The 24620-nt window shown below is 52.8% G+C and overlaps 1 protein-coding gene across 4 annotated transcripts in view; it reads left to right on the forward strand.

The window, feature by feature from the left end:
- Nucleotides 1-24620, forward strand: part of ARRB1 (arrestin beta 1) — a 74085-nt gene that overhangs the window by 16336 nt on the left and 33129 nt on the right. Inside the window, exon 2 of one of the 4 annotated variants that reach the window (XM_064576919.1) lies at nucleotides 2761-3014. The exons of 2 other annotated variants lie outside the window; for them this stretch is intronic. In XM_064576919.1, the coding sequence (XP_064432989.1) occupies nucleotides 2989-3014 (26 nt within the window). In that variant the 5' untranslated portion in view covers nucleotides 2761-2988. Of the gene's footprint in view, nucleotides 1-2760; nucleotides 3015-18132; nucleotides 18316-24620 lie in introns of those variants that run through there. One more of the 4 variants, XM_045894455.3, reaches the window with a different exon arrangement.

A 24620-nucleotide genomic window follows, 5' to 3' on the forward strand; every position in this document is an offset into this window, starting at 1 on the left:
TCAGGCTTGGTGTCCCTCCCAGCCCACCCACTTTCCAGCTGCGGCAAGTTGCCCTGCCTTGATCAGCTTCAGCTTCAGCTTCCTCCTCTTTAACATGGAGAAAATAGTGATACCAGATATCCAAGGGCTCAACTGTGCCTAAAACAAGGTAAGCACCCCATAATGTCAGCTGCTATTTTTCACATGCTCTCCAAAGGTCTTCGTCGTGTGGTGGGGGGAGCATTCCATTCCTGCAGACCCTCTCTGTTGGCCTCACAATGGATTTGGAGCTCTGTGCAAACTGTTTATGTTTCTCCAGCAGAGTTTATTACCCAGACGGGCCTCCTGCAATTAATTACAAGCAGAGCAAATAACTTGTCCCTGGGAGGCTGGGCTTGGCATAAACATTTACATCCAGCCAGGGGCCAGCCCAGAGGCTAGGCTCTTTCCTCCAGCCTCTGGAACAGAGGGAGACCAGAGGATCAGGGCCGAGGGGCGTGGGATGGGGTGGGATGCCAAAGAGAAACAGCTTTCCTTCAATTGCTTTTCCTGGAGGACTCCTTAGCCCTTGAGGTGCTGGGCCTCTGCTTTCTCTTTTCATCTCCCTCATTGCCCCACAAGGAGAGTCCCTGTATGCAGATGGGGAAATCGAGGCTTAGCTAAATTAAGCAGTCTGCTTAAAGCCACACGGCTTGCAGGGGAGGCAGAAGCTGAGGGTTCAAGTGGTAGTGGTGTGGAAAAATAAAAAGAGAGGCTAGAAGCTGGGAAATCACCAAGGGATTGTTTATTCTTTCACTTGTTCCTTCACCACGTATTTGTTGGGCCCCTGTCCTGTGTGAGGGGGGCTTGAGGAGGCAGTGCTGACTATTAGTGACGACTGGGACCGACTGCCTCCGCGTGGAATGCCAGAAACTCCCTCAGGATGGTCCTGTTAACAGATGTGTGGCAGAGGCCGTTTCTTGGAGGGCGGGAAGGAGGTGGCCTCTGTGGGTCTCTCGTGCTCAGAGCCACACTGTCTTACACAGAGAGGTGGCCTGAAGGCGAGTAGTCTTCAAAAAAAAAATAAAAAAAAGGAAGGGTCCTAGGTGGCTCAGTCGGCTAGGCATCTCACTCTTGATTTTGGCTCAGGTCATGATCTCAGGGTCATGAGATTGAGCCCCACATCAGGCTCTGCAGTGGCCAAGGAGCCCATGGAGCCTGCTTAAGATTCTCTCTCTCTCCCTTTGCCCCTCCCCCCACCTCTCTCTGTCTCAAAAACCCCCAACCCCCCCAAAAAAACAAAAAGAAGGGCCCTCTGAAGTCAGCTCACTCCTCCCAACCTAGAATCTAGAATCCGAGCCCCTACTTTTGGGCAGAGAAGGTTCAGAGAAGGTTTGGCTCAAAGTTACACAGTAGGAAGGCGTAGTGGGAATTCCTGGCAAAGGGCTTTTTCTCGTGCATTTCTGTCTTAGGGGTGAAATGGCCTATCGGTAGGGGAAACGCTCATGGCTGTCCTGATCCATGCCCCCTCCCCGCTCCGTGGCTGTGAGTCCTGTGCTTTCTGGAGGCCCTTCCAGCTCAGCAGCTCCTGCTCCGCTTGGCAGTCTTGCTGTGTAACTCTCTAGAGCCTCCCTCTGGGGGCCATCTTCCCTCTATGCTGGAAGGAAAGCTAAGAAGACTTAGGGAGGAAAAGGAGCAGGGTCCTCCTGCCCCTGTACTCATTTTGGACGTGGTGTGCCTGGATTCTGGACCCTCTGGGGGTGGGCAAGAGCGCATCTCTGCAGCTTCAGGCCCTGGGGGACCCTGGGGCCTTGCCTGAGCCCTCCACTCTGTGTTGTCAGCTCCTGGCCCAGAGCCTGGCATGTGGTAACTGATGTCCAGGAAAGGTGTGCCTTGCAGGGTGAGTGAATGGCTGGGAGACAAGGATACTCTAGGGAAGGACACTCTAGTTTGGCAGCCGGGGGTTCCACTCCAAGTCACCACTTGACCACGGATGGATGTCAGCGTTGCTTCCAGAAAGGAGACAGGACAATAGTCCTCACTCGCAGGGTCATGGTGAGGATCAAAAGGCAGCCAAAAGTGGAAACAGATGTGCATCAGTGGTTGGATGTCTAAACCGATTGTGGTCAGTCCAAACCATGGAGGAGTATTGAGTCATAACAAGGAATGAAATACGTGGTGCCTGCTCTGACAGGGACGCTTGAAAACAGTGCTCTAAGTGAAGGAAGCCAGTCGCCCAGGTCACACGTCGTAGGATTCCATTTATATGAAATGTCCAGAATAGATCCATCCGTAGCCGCTAGGGGATGGGGAGGAGAGACTACCTATGGGTGAGGCATTTTACTGTGGACCCATGGAAATGTTTTGGAAATGGAGGAGGTAGGTTTTTTGTTTTTTTTGCACATCATGAATGTACTAAATGCCACTAATTATTCACTTTGAAATGGTAAGTTTCATGTTATGTGAATTTCACCTCAATACATTATTTTTTTTTAATGGCTTTAAAAAACATCTGTTAGGATACTGGAGGTGAGACACGGGTGTTGGGGTGAGGCTCCTGGAGGAAGATGGTGTGGGAATGAACGAACAGCTGTGAGGGTGCAGGTGTCAGGTGGGAGGCAGTTTGGCAGACTGGTAGGACCAAGGGTTCTAGAACAAGACTGATAGGATTCAAAGCTATGTGGCCTTGGGCAGGTTATTTAACCCTTCTGTTTCGGTTTTCTCATCTGTGTGATGGGAATAATGAAGTTTTTATTATGGGGCTCGTAATCTTTTTTTTTTTTTTTTTTTTATTTGAGACAGAGAGAATGAGAGACAGAGAGCATGAGAGGGAGGAGGGTCAGAGGGAGAAGCAGACTCCCCGCCGAGCAGGGAGCCGGATGCGGGACTCGATCCAGGGACTCCAGGATCATGACCTGAGCCGAAGGCAGTCGCTTAACCAACTGAGCCACCCAGGCGCCCCAGCTCGTAATCTTTTATTATGGAAATTATAAAATTTTCCTGAGGATTGAATGAGTTAATATTTGTAAAATGCTGAGAATGGCGCTTGGCACAAAGTAAGTACTAAGTAAGTGTTAGCTGCTGTTATTGTTGTTCATTCACATTTCTGTTTATTTGCTCACTTACTGAGCACCAGGCCCGGGCTGTGCCCTGAGGGCCGGGCTGTGAGCAGCCCCGGGGCCTATTCTCAGGGGTGCCCTCACACCTCGGTTCAGGAGTCAGGCCCCACAGTACCACCCCCCGCCCCAGCACTGCACCTGTAGCTCCAGCTGTTAATGAAAATCGTTCATCACCTCCTGCTTCTCGGAGCTGCCTGAGCAGCTAGGACCTGGCAGGCCTCTTTCATGGCTTTTGAAAACACCCAGGTCTTGGGGGCTGGCGCCTTGGGCTTTCGGGAATGTTAGGAAGTCCCTGGGCCTTGGTCTCCCTGCTTGTCGTGGCAGACATCAGGCTGGCTGTGCTCTGGGGTTCTCAGTGTTTTTTAACCTCCAGATCTCTGAGCCCATGTTTGGGATGGGCCTGAGGTGTCATATCTGTTGAGACTTAATTTATAAAACGTGGACAGTCTTTTTGGGGCTGGCATTCTGGACAACCGAGGTAGGGGGTTGGAGTGGGAGTCAGGGGTCCCTTCTGAGCTCCGGCCTTCAAGCTTCTGCCTCCTTTTGGGCCTGGCCAGCCCCTGTCAGGCCCGCTAACCCTTCCAGCGGTCATTCAGGCTCAGAGTCTCGTGGGCTGCTCCCCATCCCTTTTCTATCAGGCCCTCTGTGTCGGCACCCCTCTCACTGCCATCCTCAGTCCCTCACTCCAGCACAGTCATATGCCCCTTCCCCGCACTGTGACATTCAGCACACGCACAATCACCAGGTCAGGGTCACTCCCGTACACCCCCAGCAAAGTCTTGCTCAACTCCTGTACCCACTTTCTACCACCTGCATCCCTCAGCTCACCTCCAACCACCTGCCCTCCTTCCACCCAGAGCTCTGTCTCCACCTGCTGGCTTCCCTGCCAGATGCTTGTCACAGAGGTTGTCCCAGGGCAAAGGAGCAGAAAAGTCATTCCAGGAAGGAGCTTGCTTTCTCTCTTCTTGTAAAAGCAAAGCTACATCTTAAGTAGTTTGAGTCAGCCTTCCAGAACTCCTCCCTGGTGGTGGGAGGATGGATAAAACAGGCAGTCGCCCCTGAGCTGGAGGGCCTCCGGAAGAAGGCAGAGCCAGAGTCAGGCCAGGCAGAGTTCTCTGGGTTCTCAGAAAGCCCTACTATATTCATATCCCCTCTTCTCTCTCTCAGACACAGGCAGCACACTCCTACACACATGCACCCTGGCCCTCAAGGATTTGGCACATTGTGATCAGGGAAGATTTCTTGGGTAGAATACTCATTTATTCAGCCTTTCATTCATCCATGGGCCTTTGCTCAGTGCCAGGCCCTGTGCTGAACCCTGGGGACACAGAGTGGGGCCGGGCCAGGTCCCTGCCAGAGGGCTGGTGAGGGAGGCTGCTGGGCACTCAGAAGGATACAGTGCAGTCTGATAAGTGCCATGCATTCGTTTGCTCGTTCAACAAAGGCTTGCTAAACACCTGCTACGTACCAGGCACCAATCTAGCACTGGGGCACTAGCCCAGAACAAAGTAGGCAAGAACTTTTACCTTCCCCAGGCTAGCCTTCTGGTGCTGTGTCATCCTAGAGACAGAGTGACCAGAGTTCTGAGGGCACATTTCAAAAGAGCTAATATTTATCTTTCGATAACTATTTAAAAACATTTTTTTTAAATTTTATTAATTTATTTGTCAGAGAGAGAGAGCATGAGCACAAGCAGGGGGAGCAGCAGGCAGAGGGAGAAGCAGGCATCCCGCTGAGCAAGAAGCCCGATGTGGGACTCAATCCCAGGACCCTGGGATCATGACCTGAGCCAAAGGGAGATGCTCAACCAACTAAGCCACCCAGGCATCCCTCAATAACTATTTTTAAAAACACAAAACCTTCACATTTGGACAGGAGAAGATAGCAATCATCCATAATTTCATCACTTTGGAAGAACATTAAAAAGATTTTTTGTGTGTCTTTGCTGTGCATGTGTGCGTACGTGTATGTGCGCACGTGTCTGTGTATTCAGACGCAATTGTGCTTAAACTGTGTGTGACATCTGGACTAATGCTTTTTTTCCTCCAGCATTTCCCCTGTCATTAACCCAGCATTAATAAATCCATATTTATTAATGACACATAGAGTTCCTCATGCAAATGCTCCACAGTTTATTGAACCCTCCCCTTATTTGGCATGGACATTATTTCTAGTTTTTGCTATTACAAATAATGCTGAAACGATTAGCTTCAAAACTATCCGATGACTCTCTGAAGGCAGGATCCCAGAAGTTGCAAAGGTCCCAGGCTCTGCGGGGGCCCATCCTCCCTCTTCCATGTACACCTTTCTTATTGCGAAGGTGCAGCTTCTTGCTTGCAGGGGAAAGAAGATTCCCGCCAGGTCAATCTCAATACGAGTTGTTGCATTTCTCCTTTGCTGCATAAACAATCAGCCGATAACTCAGTAGCTGGAAACGACAACATTCATTTTTTCTCTCTTCCGGTCTCTGTGGGTCAGGATGTGGGAAAGGCTCAGCTGGGCATGTCTGGCTCAGGGTCTTAGGCGGTCGCAGCTGGCCCAGGGGCTGGAGCAGCTGGGTGCTCGCAGCGGGACCTTATTGATATTACCCCTGGAGTCTGGCCCTGTCTCACTCTGTCTCGTGGCTGCCTCTTGTGCGGGCCACCTCCATGTCTCCCCTGGATGAATGGTGCCAGCTGAACACACAGCGCTCTCTGTGGGCCTGGGATTCTTGCCAGTTCTTGACATATGTGAAGTTGCTCATTGAATCCTCTTGGCCACCCAAGGAGGCAGGTGCTGTTGTGATCTCACTTCCAGCTCAGAAAGTGCGCATGTGGGATTTGAACCCAGAGCAGCCTTGTTACTGATCCTGCCCCCTAACTGGTCTCCCTGTGTCTACTCTAGCATCTCTGCCCTTCCGTTCTCCACCCTGTGGCCAAAGTGAGCGTATTAAAGGGTCATTACATTGTTTGCATCTGTTCCCTGCTGAAACCCTGCCAGTGTCTTATCATGGTGATGATAGAATCCTGAGTGCTGACCAAGGCCACCTGGTGACCGGGCGCTGCTGCCTCCTTGCCCCTGCTGGCCTCGCCCACCCGTCTCCCTCAGCACCTTCAGGGAGGCTTGCCCCAGCCTCCGAGCTTCTGTGTAGCTGCCCACCCCTTGCCCCTGTCAGAGTTATTACTGCTGCTTCTTCAGCTCCTAGCTCGGATCTCCCTTCCTGCAGCAGCCTTCTCGACTTCTCAGGCGGGTCCGTCACCTCTCCTGTGCTCTTGGAGTACCGTACTTGGCGGCACTTACTGTAAGAGTCACCGAGTACTATTTGTGTGACGTCTGTCTTGCGGGGCTGTGGGGTTGCACACTTGCGGGGGGATGCTGTTGGCATTGTGCTCTGCGTCATGGAACCCCCGGGTATCGGGCAGTGTGGAGCCCTGCTATCTTCCTGCTAGAAGGGAAGCTTTGTGTAGACAGGTTCGGTTGCACAAATCTGCCCTAGTTACCATTCGTCCCCGGTGGTCGACAGTATCTGATATGGAAAAGTCACTCAATAAATATTTGTGGAATATTATTAATAATAATAAGAGCTAATATGTGTTACCAAGTGTTAGGCAATCCTCAGAACAACCTTATGGGGTAGGCCCCCTTGTCATCCCCTCGCTTTAGATGAGGACACAGGCTGAGGAAGGGGGAGTCACTTGACTGATGTCCTCTAGTGAGTGGAAGGTTCACCCAAGGCAGACTGGTTCACTATGATAAAAAAGTGAATGAGAGAAGGATCCCTCCAGGCTAGCAGCTTAGAGCTTGTGAGATGAGGGAAGGCCCAGACACGTGTCCTTGCAATAAAGCTTCTCACACAGTGGTGAGGACATATGTGCGGGGAGGGTGGTTTTCCCCCAGTAGGGAGAGAGGACGGAGAGAAAGGGCCCCTGGACAGGAAGTGGATTTGCTTTGGGGCTACTCTCCCACTTGGATGCCAGGCCTGGCCGCACTCTTCTGACCACAGGCTCTGTCTCCCTGGCTCACTGTCCCGAAATGAAGGCCTGAGGAAAGAAGGTACCAGCCAGGACACGGATGGGGTGGGACTCTCGCATGTGCCGAAGTCATACCAGAGGGCTCAGTTCTTAGTTACTTGGAGGCCTGTCCTTAACCCGGTGCCTCTCCTGAGAGGAAAGGGGATATGAGAGTTTCCATTATACTGGTGAGGGAATGGATTGACCCAGAAAAGTCAAGGGAATGGTCCAGGTCCCAGAGCCAGGACCAGAACCCAGATCCCTGGAAGCCCCTCAGCCCCCAGGACTCTTGAGTGTGTGTGTGTGTGTGTGTGTGTGAGAGAGAGAGAGAGAGAGAGTGAGTGTGTGAGTGTATGGGTGTGTGAGAGTATGAGTGTGGAGTGGGGGTGGGGGACAAAGATGATGCCTCCCCCTTCCTCAGTACCCTGGCTCCTTCTGACCCCTTATCCCAGCAGTGTGTCCTTCCAGAGGAAAAGGCCCCCATTAAGGCTCTGTGGACTGTCCCACAGTGCCTGCCAGTCCTGGTTGTTTGGGAGTCCAGAGTCACCTTCGTGCCCACGCTCCATCCGTTGAATTCTTTGGCTTTCCCACTGGCCTGTGGGCTTTCTAAGGGCGAAGCCTTGACTCTACTGTCAGGTCGGTTTTGCTGCATGGTATTTTCTGAGTTTGTGCTAAATCCTGTGTGGAGCCAAGCCCAGCCCAGAGGTTGGTTCAGGGGCTTTGGGAAAAGTTGGTACCTGAGTGGGTCTTGAAGGAGTAGGAGTGACCAAGTAGAGTCCGTATCACCTTCCGCCCTGAGCCCCGGCCCCTGTGGGTACAGAGCTGGGCAGGCACTGGTGAATGATCTCCACCCCGCCCCCATCCCCCACCCCCCACCAGCTCCAGTTTCCAGCAGGGCTACCCAGTCCCTGAAGCTTCCAGAGACTCCAGCCCTGGGCGCCTGCCCAGCCACTGCCCCTCTGAGGCCCCAGCTTCTTTCCCTGTCTCCTTCCTCACAGGTCTGTCTTCTGGGGATTCTGTTTTGGTTGGAAAGAGGAGGCGGAGGTGTTTGTGTGTCTGGCTCTTTCCTCCTTTCTCATTCCTCCTCCCTTCCTCCCTCTTGCCTCTCAAGATGTTTCCTCTGCCAGCCTGGCCGCACTCCAGCCTCCCTGCTCCTCAGTAGCTGTCCTCTCCTGCCTCGGGCTTCTGTGGGCTGTGGCTTTCCCTTAATGCCTTCTGTCTCCAGACGAGGGGTCCATGGGGCACATCCTTCAGGGTGGGGGCACATTGCCTCCTCCTTCCCCTACTGTTTAAAACCCACATCTCCTGGGAGAGGAGGCTGCAGGCCCATTCTAGCTCGGCCTCCTGCTCCGAGTATCCCCACCCCCCCGCCCCAGGCCTCGGTTTCCTGCAGAGCCCATGGCCTAGGCAGCCCCTTGGCATGGGGGCACCTAACATGCCTTGCGTTCATTTCATAGTAGTTTTGTGCTGCTTTGCCAAGGATCTGTACTCCAGGTTAGGGACACTGGGGAGCTGCTCCCTCCAGCTTGGCAGTGGCCTGGAATATAGAATTTGTATTACCCTCCCCCCAAGCCCCAACCACCTTTTTATATCCCCAGCTGAGGTCCCATCATTCCCTGAGGACCCTCAGGGACCCCTTCTCTGTCTGCACCTCCCACTGGAGGTTCACAAGGTGAAGTAGACCCATACCCTGGCCTGATGGAGCTCAGCCTGAGCTTTGTATCCTCAGCACCTTGCACTGTGTCTCAAACAGGGCAGATAACTCAATAAATATTTGTAGAATGATCTTTGGAGGAGTAGCCAGTGAAGCAGAGAGTGGCACGATGGGGGAGGGGGGTGAGGATGGATAAGGTGCGGGGTACTTCCTAGTGGAGAGGACGTATGGTGGTTAAGAATGGGTCAGAATTGGACAAATAGCAGGGTGGGCAGGGCATTCCAGGCAGAAGAAACAGATGGTGTGTGATCTTGGGCTTAGGGTATGTGCGAGTAAGTAGAAAGAAGGGAGGCTGGAAAGAAGGGCCTGGATGTGGGAGGAACCTCTGTTCTGGGGATGGGCGCCCTGGCCTGCTGGCATGGTGCCAGCACTTTGCCCCCTCGGCTGGGTCCCAGGTCTCTGTGCTGCAGGCCTGGGTTTGGGGGGGCAGGCAGCTGATGGAGGGGGAGGCCCCTCGGGGCTTGCCAGGCCTTGCCAGGGCTTCGGACTGCGTGAACCCAAGGCCACTAGCTCTGCTCCCCTGGGCCAAGCAGGTCCTGGGATTAGAACCCGTCAGGGCCAGCTGGGCGAAGCAGGCTTGTGACAACAAGTAAGTTAGAAACAGGTTCAGCTGTGGTCTCTGTAATTTCTTGGCTGTGACCCTGGGCAAATCACTGACTTCTGTGCGAGAGATTTCCTCTACGGTAGATAACAAAACCTGCCTTTCAAGATTGTTACAAAAATTAAGGTAACTTGTGTAAAGTTTTCCCTTTTCCTCTCAGCTTCTCCCCTTCCTCCCCCACACTCCTTCTTAGCAGGGCTGGCCCTTTCCACTGGGGGCCTGGGTCCGGTGGCGAGGACGTGGGGCATCCTCAGCGCTGATGGCCCAGCCCTCCATCTCTCCTGCCACAGGGCCCTGGATTCCAAATGCCCCTATAAATACGCATGCCTCTGGGCAGCTGCAGCACCCTTAGGAATGCCGCGGCTGGAAATGCACATTCCCAGGCCCACCTCTCACCTACCGAATGGAAACTGGAGGTGGAGCCCAGCAAGCTGGCTTTTAACGAGCCTCCCACGTGATTCTGACTCATGCTCAAGTGTGGGAACGGCTGCCCTAGGAGACCGATGCCCACGGGCCTCTCAGCTAGAGGAGCCTGGGTTGGGGTCAGGAGTCAGAACACAGGGGTGCCCTGGGGTGTGGCTTCAGGGGCAGGTGACTTGTGCAGTCACCTAGGGCCCCAAGCTCAGGAGGACCTCTGGACTGGTTGAATGCTCTCCTGTCACTGTCCTGACATCTGAACGAGGGGCCCCTGCATTTTCATTTTGCACCGGGTGCACAGTGCACCTGGCCCCAGCCACGTGCTGGGTTAACTGGGTATCCTCAGGGAAGTCACTGTCTCTCTTGGTCTCACGAGCTCATCTGTACAGGAGGGTGAGAACCCCTACCTCCTGGAGTAATCGCGAGGATTCGGTGTGAAGCTTGGGCTCAGCGGCCGGCCCGGTGCCTGGCCCAGGCGAGTGCAGGGCGGCCTCCCGAGGCCGCGTGCCAGTTCTAGGCGTACCCCTGGGGAAACCAGGGCAGCAAACGGACCCTGTCCTTGGCTTCATGGGGCTTTCAAGCTGGAGCAGGGAGCCAGCAAGAGTTCCCACTGTGAGGGGTACCCTGGAATGCCTAAGGTGGGGGGGCCTGACCTAGCTGGGGGGCGTCACCAAAGGCTTTCTGAGGGAGTACCCAATGAGCAAATATCCGAGATGAAGTGGATGTGAACTTGGCATCGGGGTGGACAGCCTTGTCGGGCCGAGGCATCAGCATGACCATGTACTGTGTTCATAGTTATTAATAGCGGATCTCTGGGGAGGCTGAAGTGAGGGGAGAGGGCTTGGAGGAGGAGGTGGGCCACAGGGGCTACAGGCAGGCAGGAGGCTGCCTTGGGGCCACATCACAGCTCTGGCCTCCTCCCCTAGACCCAAGGCTTGAGAATAGGAACAGTCCTTGCCCAGAGGCCTCCTGGAGCACTGGGAATGTGGCCTTACCAGCTCGCAGGGCAGGCAGGTTATTGACCCTCCGCAAACCTCAGCTTCCTCTTCAGCAGAATGGGCCTCCTCGGCCCCTCAGGTGGCTGTGGTGAGGTGTAAGTGAGGTGATGGCCCAGAAGCCCAGCACAGTGCCACCTGCGGGAGGTGGATTCCTCCCCACTCCAGGGCGGAAGTGGGGAGCCCCGGTTTGGATCAGGAGCCCTTCTGGCCCAGACTGACTCCCTTGGGGGAGTCCCTTCTTTAACCAGAAGGAAAATAAGGCTGATAATCCCTTTCCTAGAGACGATCCTCTGAGATTAAGGACTAATCAGCTTTGGGGGCCCAGAAGCCGTGGCTTTGCAGACAGCTGAGTGTCCTTCTGTCTGGGTGTCCCCCACCTCGGGGTCCAGCCTGGGTGTTAAATTAAACCCACCAGCTGTATCACAGATAGGGCTGAGCTCCCCCGGCCAGCGCCCTGAGTCCAGGCCCTGCTCTCTCAATGGTGAGAGTGGCTTTCAGTTAGCACGGGCTTCACGGCACCAGGTCCTGTCCATTCATTCATCAGGAAAGGCACTGTTATTTCCATTTTATCGATGAGGATCAGAATGACTCCTTCCCTGCTCAAAGTCACCCAGCTCATGAGTGGCAGACCCCAAACCAGTACCTCAGACTCCCATAGTGACACAGTGTGGGGCCAAGGGCGAGTCCTGTCCTTTTCTGGACCTCAGTGTCGCTACGTGTGCCCCGAGGGGTGGGACCTAACATTCTTGGAGGCCCCATCAGCCCCACTGCCCCGGGGTCTGCATTTCTGGGAGGACCCGCTCCCCGGAGAAGTTACCCCACCACACTCTGTCCCACATCCAGGCTGCCTTTCCTTTACTATGTACGAAATGACCCCCTCGCTCAGGCCCTCTCAGCTCCAGGCCTCCTGCCGCCGAGGGCTGACCTCTGGCCCTGCTCCCGGTCCCTTACCCACAAAGAGGAACAGGTGTGGCCAGGACCTATGGTTTTTTCCACCATGAGTGCGTGTGGCCTGGGGCTGGTGAGGCGGGATCCTCTCTCCTGTGGGAGAGTCCAGAGTTGTAAAGAGTTTGGTGTCTCCAGGGAAACGACCAAGGTCAGTGTGGCTGGAGGGTGTGTGTGTGTTGGGGGGCTGGGGGTACGGGGAATGGGGTGGGAGGGGAGATCGGAGGAGTGGGTGGGCCCAGATTGTGAAAGGCTTGTGGGGAGCAGTGCAGGGGTTTGAGGCCAAGGAGAGACTTGCTGGGTCTCCATCAAGCATGACAGAAAATGCCAGCGACAGGAGACACAGTGTCAGGCCTACAGAATTGAATAGCTGTTCGTCGTGGTTTCCTTATGTTGATCGTCATGAACATGCTGATCCCTCTTCTTACCAGCTGTGAGAACTTGAGCCCGTCACTAACCCCCAGGGCCTCATTTTCCCCACCAGTCCTGTGGGAAGAAGGATAAGGGGTCTTCCTCTCAGGGGTTTTATCAGGAGCAAAGAGAGATAATGGGGAGATTTCATCTAATCTTGGTTAATCCTGCAAATTCTTGGCCCACTCAGCCCCGCTGCTTAGCCAGGGCCCTTCCTCCCTGTCAACATGCCTCCCTGCTTCACAGTTTGGGGCAGGGTAGGACTTGGTCACTGGCTCCAGGAGGCCCCAGCCATAATACAGTTCCTTGCAGGCAGAACTTTCCCCTCTCCAGATCCCATCCCCGCTCTGTCCTCAACCTTGGCCCTGCAGTGGCGGACCCCTGCCTCCCCCCTCAGACTTTCCCCCAGCCTTGAAGTCCTGACCAAGGGGCTCCCGGCCTTAAGAGTCTATGGAGATTCCCAGTAAGCCCAGTGTGGTGTGGAGGGGAGCATGCAGGACCTGAGGAAGTCGTGTGCCTTCCCTGAGGCTGTGTCCTCATCTGCAAAACGGGAATGGGATGATTAGTCTGCTATTGCTTCTGTAACAAATTACCACAAATTTAGTGGCCTAAAACAGCACATATTTATTCTCCTAACAGTTCTGGAGGTCAGAAGTTCTAAAGTAGGTTGGTAGGGCTGCAATCCTTCTGGAGGCTCGAGGGGAGAATCCATTCCTTTGCCTTATCTAGCTTCCGGAAGCTGCCTGCATGCTTTGGCTCCTGGTTCCATCCTCCATCGTAAAGCCAGCAGCATAGCATCTTCCAATTTCTCTCTTGATGCATCCCTCAGCACGACGTTGCCTCTTCTCTCTCTGACCCTCCTGGCTCCCTCTTATAAGGACCTTTGTGATGACACTGGGTCCACCCGGATAATGCAGGGGACTCTCCCCATCTCGAGATCCTTAACTAAATCACATCTGCCAAGTCCCTTTTACCATGTAAGGTACCCTATTCACAGTTCAGGGTTTCGGATTTGGGCATCTTAGGGGGCCATTCTTCAGCCTGCCACACATTTCTTGCAGGGTAGTCGTGAGGATTAAGGATACAAGAAATGTGAAAGGCTCCAACAGTGCCTGGAGTCCCCAGACATACTTCTTCGACCTCCTCTCTCTGGGCCTCTGTCTCCCCATTCATAAAAAGAGGCCCATTCCAGCTCCAGCAGTTGGATCCCACCTTCATCTAGATCGAGTGGTAAGGACAGGCAGACTGTGCCCTTAGCCCAGTCTGGGCTTCATCAGAAGCAGCAGAATGGACCCCTGCCCCCAGGACGCCCCCAGTGGCTTTTGGAAAAGCCCAAAGCCCTGTCTTCTCCTCCTCCTCCCTCTCTGGGGCAGGCCTCTGCCAGTTCCTGGCCTGCTGTGCATTTCCCATCATTCCCAGGGATGGCTGATGGGAAGGCTGAGCTCACTGCTCCCTGGGGAGGGCGAGGGCGGGAGGGAGGAGAGGGAGAGACTGGTGGCAGCTGTGGGAGCTGGGGAGAGGAGAGCAGATTTGCAGTGGGAGAGGTCGAGGTTATCAGCGCTCAGGGGGAGTGGGAGAGGGTGGGGCACGGCCTCAAAGCCGGGCCTCACAGAAGCTTAGCTCTTCCTTGGCCTCCTTGGAAGGCTGCTCTGTCCCTCTGCTGGCCGCCCTGCTGAGGGGCCCTGGGCTCTCCGGAGGAGGATGCACGTATGTTGGGGCTGGGAGGAGGCATCACAGACCAGCAGGGGCTGGGAATGAGGGGCCATTGCCCGACAGGAATACAAATACCACCCCCTTCATGAGGAGAGGGCCATCTCGGCCAGTGTCCATCCTTCACTCCTACCCTCTCCCCAGAAATCGGTCCCCATTTGCCCTTGGGCTCATCATCTGTCTTCACCGGACCTTACTTTTCTTATTTGCATGGGTGGGAGGGGCGGTGGGAGGGCAGGTAATAGCACCATTATGGGATTTGAGAGAATTAAATGAGATCATGATTTTGAAATGTGTACACTCTGCTCTAGAAGGATGCGTAATTCCATGCATACGCACATCGCTTTGACGTTCTCTCTTCACCTTGATAACCTGGCAAACTCTTAATCATTGTCGGAGTCCCATCTCACATGTCACCTGTTCTCTAACTTCCAAGCCACTCCCTCCCTGGAGTTACTGTCACCTTCTTGATAACTCTCTCACAGTGCCTTTTGCAGGATAGTTTTTGGTTTGTGCATCTGTCTCCCCTTCCGCATGTGGGCAAAGCATTCACCCCAGACCCTTCTGCTTCTCAGGGTCCCTGTAGTTGTGGTAGAATAGAGGCGGGATGGCGAAGACTGGGGAAGCTGGCCTCCTGGGGTCTGGCCGGGGCAAGGTCCCCACAAGGCAGTCCAGTCCTCAGAATGGAGCAGGTCCCCACAACCAGCTCCGTCAGATTTACAAGCATCTAGGTTGGGCAGCTGGAGCTGGTTCTGAAGTTGTCACTCCAGACAGATTGGTGGCTAACGAAGGGGCCCACACTGTCCCTCCTGGCAGGCTTCTCACACTTCCCTGGACAAAGAAAGGGAACGGGCTAGGGAGCAGGTGGAGGGTTTGGGGTCGGTATGGAGGTGTTGATTACCAAGCCCCAGGGTGTGGTTCGGGGAGAGGTTTGGAGATGCCCCGACGGCTCCTTCCTGCTCGCTGCCTCACTGAGGACGGCTGCTCTTGGCTGGCCTTGCCGTGCCCACCTCATCCTTGGGCCTCTGTGTTCTTGGAAGTAATGGAAATGCATTTCTTAAAAATGCTTGATAATGGGCGCCTGGGTGGCTCAGTTGGTTAAGCAACTGCCTTCGGCTCAGGTCATGATCCTGGAGTCCCGGGATGGAGTCCCACATCGGGCTCCCTGCTCGGCGAGAAGCCTGCTTCTCCCTCTGACCCTCCCCCCTCTCATGTACTCTCTCTCATTCTCGCTCTCTCAAATAAATAAATAAATCTTTAAAAAAAAAAAAGCTTGATAATTCAGCCTTGTTCTCATAACAGGCCTTTGTCTCTGGCCTCCTAGGAACTCCTCATACTCATGATCTCCTCTCAGCTGCCTAGGCCCATCAAGATAACGTGACCCCCATTGAGAGCTGGTGAGCCAGTTGAGGCCAAGATGGGCAGGAACCTGCTCAAGGCCACCCAGCGAGTTTGTTTATTGTGGTGGTGGTGGTGGTGGTGGTTAGTATTCTCACCACTTACAGAGCTCTAACTGGGTGCCAGGGCCTCATTTAACACTGCAGACAGCTGAAGTACAGACTGATGAAGCCACGGGTCCACCTCACCCTAAGCCCGTAACTCCTTTGTGATGCACCTTCTCTGTGCCAAGCACAGCCCCCGCCCCAGAGCAGCTCCCACCCTGGGCGGGGCAGACATCCATGGGTCATGCCCACCACCATGCCCACCAAGGTGTATGAGATAGGCGCCCTCGAGGGAATAAGGGAATAATGCCTTCTCTTCCTTAAGTTGGCCTCAAGATTAAACATGATAAATATTCAAAGTACCTAGCACATAACAAATAAATGATAAATCTTAAAATGATTGCTATTGTGGGTTTTTCTTGTTTTCTAAATTTTAATAAAACTGCTCAGTTAAAAGTTTCAAAAGAAGGAGAACTGTAGGCGTGCCTGGGTGGCTCAGTCCATTAAGCATCAGACTCTTGATTTCAGTTCAGGTCACGATCTCTTGATCGTGAGATCAATCCCTGCGTCGTGCTCTGCACTCAGTGCGGAGTCAGCTTGAAATTGTCTCTCTCCCTCTCCTGACCCTCCCCCGGCGCATGGGCTCTCTCTCTCTCTCAAAATAAATAAATAAAATCTTAAAAAAAACAACAACTGTATTTTGAGGTGACTGAGAAGCTTGTGTTTTACATTTGTAATATTATTCTTTGAGAGAACCTCTTACATCCTGACAATACCACAATATGTCCAATAATGAATGTATTTGGTTTGGAACACAGGATAAGTTATATCTTTTGAAAGTATATAAGTCTTTTAAAATTCAGAAGCATTGTAATTATATTTTTACTTCTTAATTTATGAAGCAGATGGTTTGAGCTGCTTCCGTTTCTTCTTTTCTGCTCTGTGACTTTGGGCAAGTTACTTAACCTATCTGTGTCTAAGTTTCATCCCGTGTAGAGTGGGAATAATAAGAGTATCTACCTTACAGGGTTCTTGTGAGGATTAAATGAGTTAACATAGTGTTTAGAATAGTGCCGGGCTTGTATTAAATGTGATAAATATAATTTATAATAATAATAATAAAATAATAATAATTCTTAATAAGAAAATATACCCAAGTTAAGTTACCAGATTAAGGTGGCTTTTCAGCGAACACGTATTCAGCTGACATTTACTGGGTGCTGGCCCTGGGCTTGTTTGGGCCTTGGTCTCGGGGCTCCACCGTTCCCTCCCTCTGCCTGGTGGCCTGGGCCCCCAGCTCCATTTCCACATCTTGCTCCTAGCCCCCAGGGCCCTGGGTGAGGCTAAGCTCATAAAAAGTGTCGGCAAAGCACTTTGTGGATCGATGCTAACTAATAGCAGCTCCCTGGAGCTGGTACACGTAGGGAAGAGGATCGTGAAGGCGGCTTGGACGAGGCTCAGGGACGGCACGTGGCCCTCGGGGAGGCCAGTGATGTCCTCATGGTAGGACCTGTCCTTCTTCTCCTGTGCCTCCTGCCGCTTTAGCCAGCAGTGGGTGCTGATTTGGGTAGTGGGACGGGTGTTAGTGGCCACAGAGGGAAGAGGATCGCCCGGCTGGTAGCAGAGCCACAAGCAGAGACCCATTGAGTCCATGCATCTGGTCGCATCCAGACCAGAGCTGGGTGCACAGCCTGTCCTGGGCATCTTCTTGTCAGGGTCTCCCAGTCATCCCTTTCGAAATGTCTTGAGAAGTCAACATTCCTGCGCTGGGACAGATGGCTGCTGGCCTCTGTCCAGACATGTGGCTATCTTAAGTACAGCAAGGCAGCTTTGGGTCAGCTGAGGGCACGAATGGGAGGTTGGCGTGGGACCCTGTGCAAGGGACGATTGGGCAAAACACCCCCTGTTTCTGCCCCAGAGGGAAGCCCTTCTCTGTGTCTTAGACTGAGCTGAAGTCTGTTGTGAGGACTGTTGTGGGGGCAAGCAGGTGGGGGGCTGTGCCCTCTGGGAGCTCCTAGTCTAATGGAGGAGGCATGGCCCCATCTTCCAGGAGAGAGACTCCTGTCTGATGGAGGGAGGGGGGCGGGAATGTGGCTCCTGTTTCCTGGGGCTCCCTATTTAGTGGAGGGGACCTAGCTCTCTTGTCCACTGGCAGCTCCTTGTTTAAGGAAGGAGGCATGATTTTTGTCCTGCAGGAACCTCCTATGATCGAAAGTCATAGCCACTTCCCTCAGGGAAATCTTTATCTGAAAGATGAGATCTGACCTTTGCCCTCAGGAAGGTCCCTTGTCTGATGGGGGAGGCTCATCTTGTCACTCAGGAAGGCGCATTTGATGGCCTCTGCCCTTGTCTCCCTCCTCCCTGCTTCCCATCACCCCCCCACCTGATTTATGGGGAGCACAGATCTACAGGAAGTAGCCATAGAAGGCTGGGCAGAGTGGGGAGGTTGGCTGCTGTGGGGCAGGGAGGAAGGGAAGAGGGACTACAGAGGGACTCCGAAGTGAGGGTGACATGGAAGGCTTCCCAGTAGAGTGCCTTTATGGGACAGTCTATGGACAAGAGGTGCCTGGCTGTGATGAGTATCCCCTGGGGATAATGGGTGGAGGCTCCCCCAAGGCTGGGAAGGAACACTCGAGAGGTCACTCCAGGGAGCCCCTGTTCATACAGGCCCGACTGCTGGGGTGGTAAGGGCCCCGGGGAGACCCTCACCTTCTGTCTGTGCACAGGCTGAGTGCGGCCAGCCCAGAGACATCCGCCCTCCAAGGCCTGAGAAGCCCAGAGGAGGAGAGGAAACAGGACGCGTATCAGGAACGCCTTTTCCTTTTCTTTGTAACTAACCCCCTCACTCGGGGCTGGGGAGAGCTGATCCTGAAGGCCTGCCCTGGCCTGGCTTCTGCTGCCTCCAGCCCCCAGCTCTGGGTCCTACACACCCTTACCCGCCCCCTTAGCTGCTGCTTCTGGGCCGGTCCCTTCACTTCACCAAAACTCAGGACTCTCATCTGTAAAATGGGGTAAGACTTCCTCTCTGCTTCACGTGGAAGTTTGTGGTTTTTTTCCTCTCTTTGTAGGATTTATGTAATTTATTCCTTTATTTGTGAGATGGACATTGAGCACCTCGGGATCTTTGGGGTGGGCAGGGGCAGAGAACGTAGGCAAGGAACAGGTGTGGACAGATAGGAAGTCAGTGTGGGACTTGTCTGGGGAGTCGGGGCACATCTGAGTGGAGATGCCACAAAGCTGGTGGGTGTGGGGTCAGAGAGGATCTAGCTGGAGATAGAGCGTGGACTTACCAGCCCCTAGTGGCAGCCAAGTGGCTGGGTGGGTGGAGTCACCCGGGGAGCAGCCTGTCATGCGCTGTGGGGAGGGGTGGAGGGCCAGACCCTGGAGGCCACAGCCTGCTGGGCTCAGCATACAGAGAGCTGGACACAGAGCAGGGATGGGAACCACGCATCCTTGGGGAGGTGGTGTGTGGGGAAGGATGGGCCATAGAGGATGACGAGGGTGTAAAGATGAAGGTACGGAAACATTAGAGAAGGCTTTCTTCCCCTGTTCTCGTGATTTCAGTTAGTCTCTGCCGGCCGGAAGGCTCCTTACATGTGTATTTGTGTGGTGTGGGTACGGCCTCTGTGTGTGAGTGGTGTGTGTGGGGTACGTTTAAGTGTCTGTGGGGTACGTGGTGTGTGTGTGTATGGGGTGTGTAGACTTGTGCACGTTCAGATCCTTGTTCCACACTGCAGATAGCAGGCTGGTGCTGAGCCGCCTGCCTGGGCTGGAAACTTACAAGCATCTACCAGGCTTGTGAATTCCCTTCTTTACTTAGGGTTACAGCCAGGGGTGTCCTGGGGACAGCTGGCTGTCCAGAAAACAACGGAGGGGGTGTCAGTCTCTGTGGTGTAAGTTCTCCCACCAAGGAGCTCACACTACTAAAGTGATGTCATCGAGTGTGGGCCTGGGGAGAGATGCGCAGTAGGACACCATCCAACAACATTCCAACCGTCCAGATCTGGGGGACATAAAGAGCCTCAAGAGCATCACAGGGAAATTTAGTGAAACAATAGTAATGGTAAGTTTGGAGTATGTATTCCCTTTGTTTTTAATGTAATTTATTTAACTCTAAGTTTAGAACAGGATTTCTCACCATCAGTACTATTAACATTCGGGCTGCAGAGTCTTGGTTGGCGGTGGGAAGGGGGCTGACCTGTGCCTTGTGCCCGCGACATCCCTGACCTCCACCCACCGGATGCCACTAGCACCCCTCCTCCAAAATGTCTCCAGACATTGCCAAATGTCCCCTAGTGGGGGGGGGGCGCATTCACCCCACCGTGGCGAGCCTTGGCAATGGCTGTGTTTAACCTCTAGCTCACAGAATTTCCACAGTAGGCAGTAGGCTCTTAGGAGCCTATACGAGCCTCCTCCCGCACGTCACGGGCACCGCGTCTGGCTAAATCTGAGACATGGGTTTTTTCCCCTAGAATTCATTCTTAGAGAAGAGCTGCCGCCTGAGGCCATAGCTTTTGGTCTGGACAGAGCACCCGACCACAGAGGGCTCTCAGCCTCTGACCAGCCCGTGGGGTGGTTGGCACAGAGTGGGAGATGCGCTGCCTCAGCCCTCTGCCCTGCTGCTTTATGACCCACGAGAGAGGGAAATACTACGGCTTCTGAATTCATATCTCATTTTAATATGGCATTCTATAATCCTAAAAGTCCATATGTGCGAATTGGCAAAACAAAACAAAACAACCAAACCCAAACAAATGAAACTTTAAATACAGTCTTCCTCTGGGAAAATCTGCCTGCCGGCTGTCTGGGGCCGCCCTGTGTGTCCCGGGCTCCCGCTGAGGCCCACGTGCCGCGTCTCATCCTACTGGCCGGGCTGCCCACCTCTGATTTGCCACTTGGCCCAGGTCCTGTTTTTCCCCAGCTTCATGCTCAGGGTCTGGCTCTCCTTGATTCATTTATTCATTCGTACAAAATACTTACTTAGCACCAGCCATGGACCGAGGAAAGTGAATGACTGAAGGAAGAGGATCCTGCTCTCTGCAGTTTTCAGTGTTCCGTGGCTGTCCCCAAGGAGAGGAGAGGTGCAGGCTTGTGTGGATGCCAAGGGGGCATGGGTGCTGGATGGGGGAGGGGGAGGGACAGGATGGAAAGAGGAGAGAAGGGAAAGAGGAGAGAGGAGCAAGCACAGTCCCTCTGAAGATGAGAGCAGTCAGGGAAAGCTTCTCCGATGAGGTGACGTTGGGAAGAAAGGATTGCAGTTGGGAGAACTGATGGAAAGGCTAGTACAGAAAGAAGAAATAGGGCATGTCCCCGGAGATTTCTGAAATGTGAGGGTCTAAACTGGGAAGAGAACATTATAAACTATTCTTTTCCATCTGAGACTGAGAGGAAGACAGACAACTAAAAAAACTTCCCTGTCTCCAGCGAGGGTAACGTAACTATCTCTTCCCACCCCAAGGCCTTCTCAGTTGAGGGACATTTAGGCAAGAGCTCTCCCCTGGGCACTGGAGGGGAGGGGAATGATGATAACATAATCATCGTATTACTAATGATGTTGGCTTCCTTTCGTCAGTTCCCTACTGTGGACCAAGTCTTTACATGTGCCTTCAACCTGTGAGGTAGATACCACCCCCATATTCCAGATGAGGGCAAGTATGCCACAGAGAGGTGCTAAGCTCACCCCAGGACACACAGGATTCAGGCAGGGTCTACTTGCTTGTAGGGTCCACACTGTTTCCACTGCTAGCAGCCTTCCCTTCCTGCCTCTCACCCCAAGAGAAGCCTGGAGAGTATTCAGGTGCAGTCTGTAGGCTCTTTGGGATCCAGCTGCCAGCCCGCTTGTTGAAATTTTTATTAGCCTTTGACTTTCGGATCTCTAGTTTCTTAGGTTACCAGCAAATGGGCCGTGCTTTTTTAAGAAACTCACCCCTCTCTTCAGGGCCACCTGGTGGCTCCCCTCCTTCCTGACTCTGCACCCTATAGAAATCTCCACAAGTATGGATCATGGCCAGAAAAGTGAACATGGGAATGCAGGCAAGAGGGGAAGGAATTGCTGTCTGCCCAGAAGCCAATGGAAGTCCAGAGGCTGGGAGCTTGCCTTGGTCAGAGCCCCTATCCACCACCCCTCGTCCCGCCGCCCTGCCAGATACGCCACCCTCTGGGCACAGGAGTCTTGCCAGGTTTCGAGCTGCGATATGACAAGAGCACCAGGATGCCCTCCTCCCTGTCTGGGACTCTGTGCACGTCGGCGAGTCTCTCTCAGCCTATTTCCTGGCCCCCGCATGAGACTCTTCCCTCCCTTGGGTTGTGATTTCTCCACCTGGGGAATGAAGCAGGCTGCAGTGTGCTCCCTCAGGCTCCCCAAATCTGTGAAATGAGGGTGACATTTCCTGTCTTCCTGCCTCCTTCCCACTCCTGGGCTATCCTGGGCAGCAGGTGCACTAATGGTGGGTAAACAGGTAGGCAATGTTCTGACACAGGGTGGGCTGTTCAATTTTGCCAGAGCAGACGAGCTTGTACACAAATAACTCTGCTACCAGGGAGCGTGTGATAAGGGCCCTAGAAACCTCTTTGCTGCCATAGCCACCTGCTCTTCATGCCTCCCTGCTCCCTGACGGTTGCTCTCACACCCAGAAAGTGGGTCAGAATGTAGGGCAGAAGGAATGCCCCCTTGCGTGGTCCCCACCCTACCCAACTGAGTCAAGATTGCCAGCAGGGCAGAGAGAGAGGAAATTTATGGGGTTAGGGGCACCTCTGTGTCCAAAATACAGTCCTGGCCAGTCATTCTCCCTCCCCCAAATGCTCACAGCTCCCTATTGCCTTCTGGTTATGGTCCAAGTTCCTTAGCTGGGCATGCAAGGCCCTTCACACCTAGTCCAGGGCCTGCGCGTGGACGTGCTCCATGACTCTCTGGGCAGTGAGTGGACCCTTCTCTGGCCTGTCCTCCTCCCTGGTGCTCCTCCCAGGCACGCAGGACACACTTCAGCACATCAGGCTGCCTGCCACCCTGTGGCCTCAGTCGCCCTCTCCAGACCTTGGCGGGCAGAGCTGCCACCCCTTCATCTCTGACTGCTCCGCAAGGCCTTCCTCACTGCTCCCTCCTCCCTTGAAGCCTTTCCTGACTCGCCAGACGGAACCACACAATCCCACTTAGAAGGTGTTGTTGTGAATGGTTAAAAGTGTGTGATCTCTGGAGCCAGACTGCCTGGGCTCCAGCATCTAGCTATGCCCCTTACTAGCTGTGTGACCTTGGGAAAACGAGACTCTCTGTCTGTGCCTCAGTTTCCTCATCTCTGAAACGGGGATGGAGTAGTACCTCCTAATAAGGTCATTGGAGGAACACATGAGTTAATATTTATGACGCATTTAGAGCAGTAAACTGGCACCTGGTTTCTCTCCCGGGTGAGTTTTCTGATGTTGACTGAAGATTGAGTAATATTTGAAGGTCTTCCCACATTCACTGTATTCATAGCATTTTTCTCTACCATGAATTTTCTGATGCTCATAGAGGAATGAGTTGTAACCAGCACTCTCCCAATTCACTGCTAGTCAATCCACATTCATGGATAGTCCAGGATGAGGTTCCTGATATTGAGTAAGACATGTTTTGTCTAAATGATTCCCCATAAGTGGCCTATTCATGGGGTTTCTCTCCTGTATAAATTTTCTGATACTGACTTCATGACTTTGGATAAGTTATTTATTGGAGTCTTAGGTTTCTCCTCTGAAAAAAAAAAAAGGCATATTTAGATGGAATAACATAATATCTTTTTAAAAAAGATTTTATTTATTTATTTGACACAGAGAGAGAGAGCACAAGCGGGGGAGCGGCAGGCAGAGAGGGAGAAGCACGTTCCCTGCTGAGCAGGGAGCCTGATGGGGGGCTCGATTCCAGGACCCTGGGATCATGACCTGAGCCAAGGGCAGATGCTTAACCAACTGAGCCACCTAGGCACCCCAGAATAACACAATATCTTAATGCGTGTGAAGTGCTTAGCACAGCACCTGACTCCTAGGGAGCGCTTAATGCACGGTGGCCATTGTACATGGTGGGTTCCTCTAACTTGGCTATACCATGGTCGTTTGTCAGCAGGGACCATGAATTGCTCACCTTAGTGCCCCCAGAGCCTGGCAGTGGCAGGGCCTGTGTGAAGGTGGGTGAGTGATAAGGGAGAGAGCTTTATCAAAGCTGAGTAGAGGCCTATTTGGGATACATCAGTTGTACTCCTGACTTAGCCTGATGGTGGCTGGGACCCTGCCCCTATGAAGCATTTTTGAGGCTTGATTTTCATTGATCCTGACAGCCAAAGAGAAGGATAGATAGAAGAAGAAATGTCTGGAGTCTGCTAACCCAGAGAAGAGGACTATTGCCAACCCACCATCTTTTTAAACTTCATCCATCCTCACTCTTGACAATTCTCTCTTAGAGTATTCATTCATTCAACAACATTCAACCTGTAGTTATTTACTGAGCCCCTACTGTGCCCCAGGAACCATGCTATGCCCCAGGGATCGGTAACACAGATAAGATCTGTGCTCTCACTTATGTAAGTGAAGCAGAAAGTAAGTAAACCACTGCAAAGTGTGGGAAATGCTGTGACTCCCCACTGGGTGTGGGACTTGGAGGAGTCAGGGAGGGCTTCCTGGAGAAAGAAATAGCTGAGCAGAAGATAGCACAGCAGTTCTTATAGCTGGCACAGCAGGCCCAGAAGGGATCTGAGCAATCACAGAGATACAGACTCTGCATTGTAAAATCGCAGAATCAGAGACTCTAACATCAAAGGATTCAGAGTAATAGGATCCATATTTCTCTACTAATGAGATTTTTTTCCAGACTCTTCTTTCACCAAGACCCAAGACATATCTTATCAGGGAAGCCCTGGCATCTTTATAAAATAATTTATGCCTATTGTACAACATAGAAAAATAAGATCTATAAAGAAGTGGGTTGGTGGGTGGAGGGAGTCTCCTTCAACCCCGGTTAATATTTCAGCCATGTTTCTTTTCCTTTCATTTATTTTTTGGGCGTGTGTTTTTAGTATTATTTTTTTTAATTGACATAATTTATATACCATAATAGAATTTTAATGTAAAATATAGTAGTTTTTAATATATTCACATATATATATTTAATATACATATATATTTAATATATAACCATCACCACTGTCTAATTCCAGGACATTTTCATCTCCCCAAAGAGAAACCCCATACCCATTAGCAGTCACTCTTCATTTCCCCCTCACCCCAGCCCCTGGCAGCCACTAACCTGTGCTCTGTCTCTCTGTGCTTGCCTATTCCGGACATTTCATGTAAG

Source organism: Mirounga angustirostris, unplaced genomic scaffold (assembly GCF_029215605.1).
Source record: "Mirounga angustirostris isolate CCGP_5_RB_7025 unplaced genomic scaffold, mMirAng1.0.hap1 SCAF_13, whole genome shotgun sequence".
Classification (NCBI taxonomy): Eukaryota; Metazoa; Chordata; class Mammalia; order Carnivora; family Phocidae; genus Mirounga; species Mirounga angustirostris.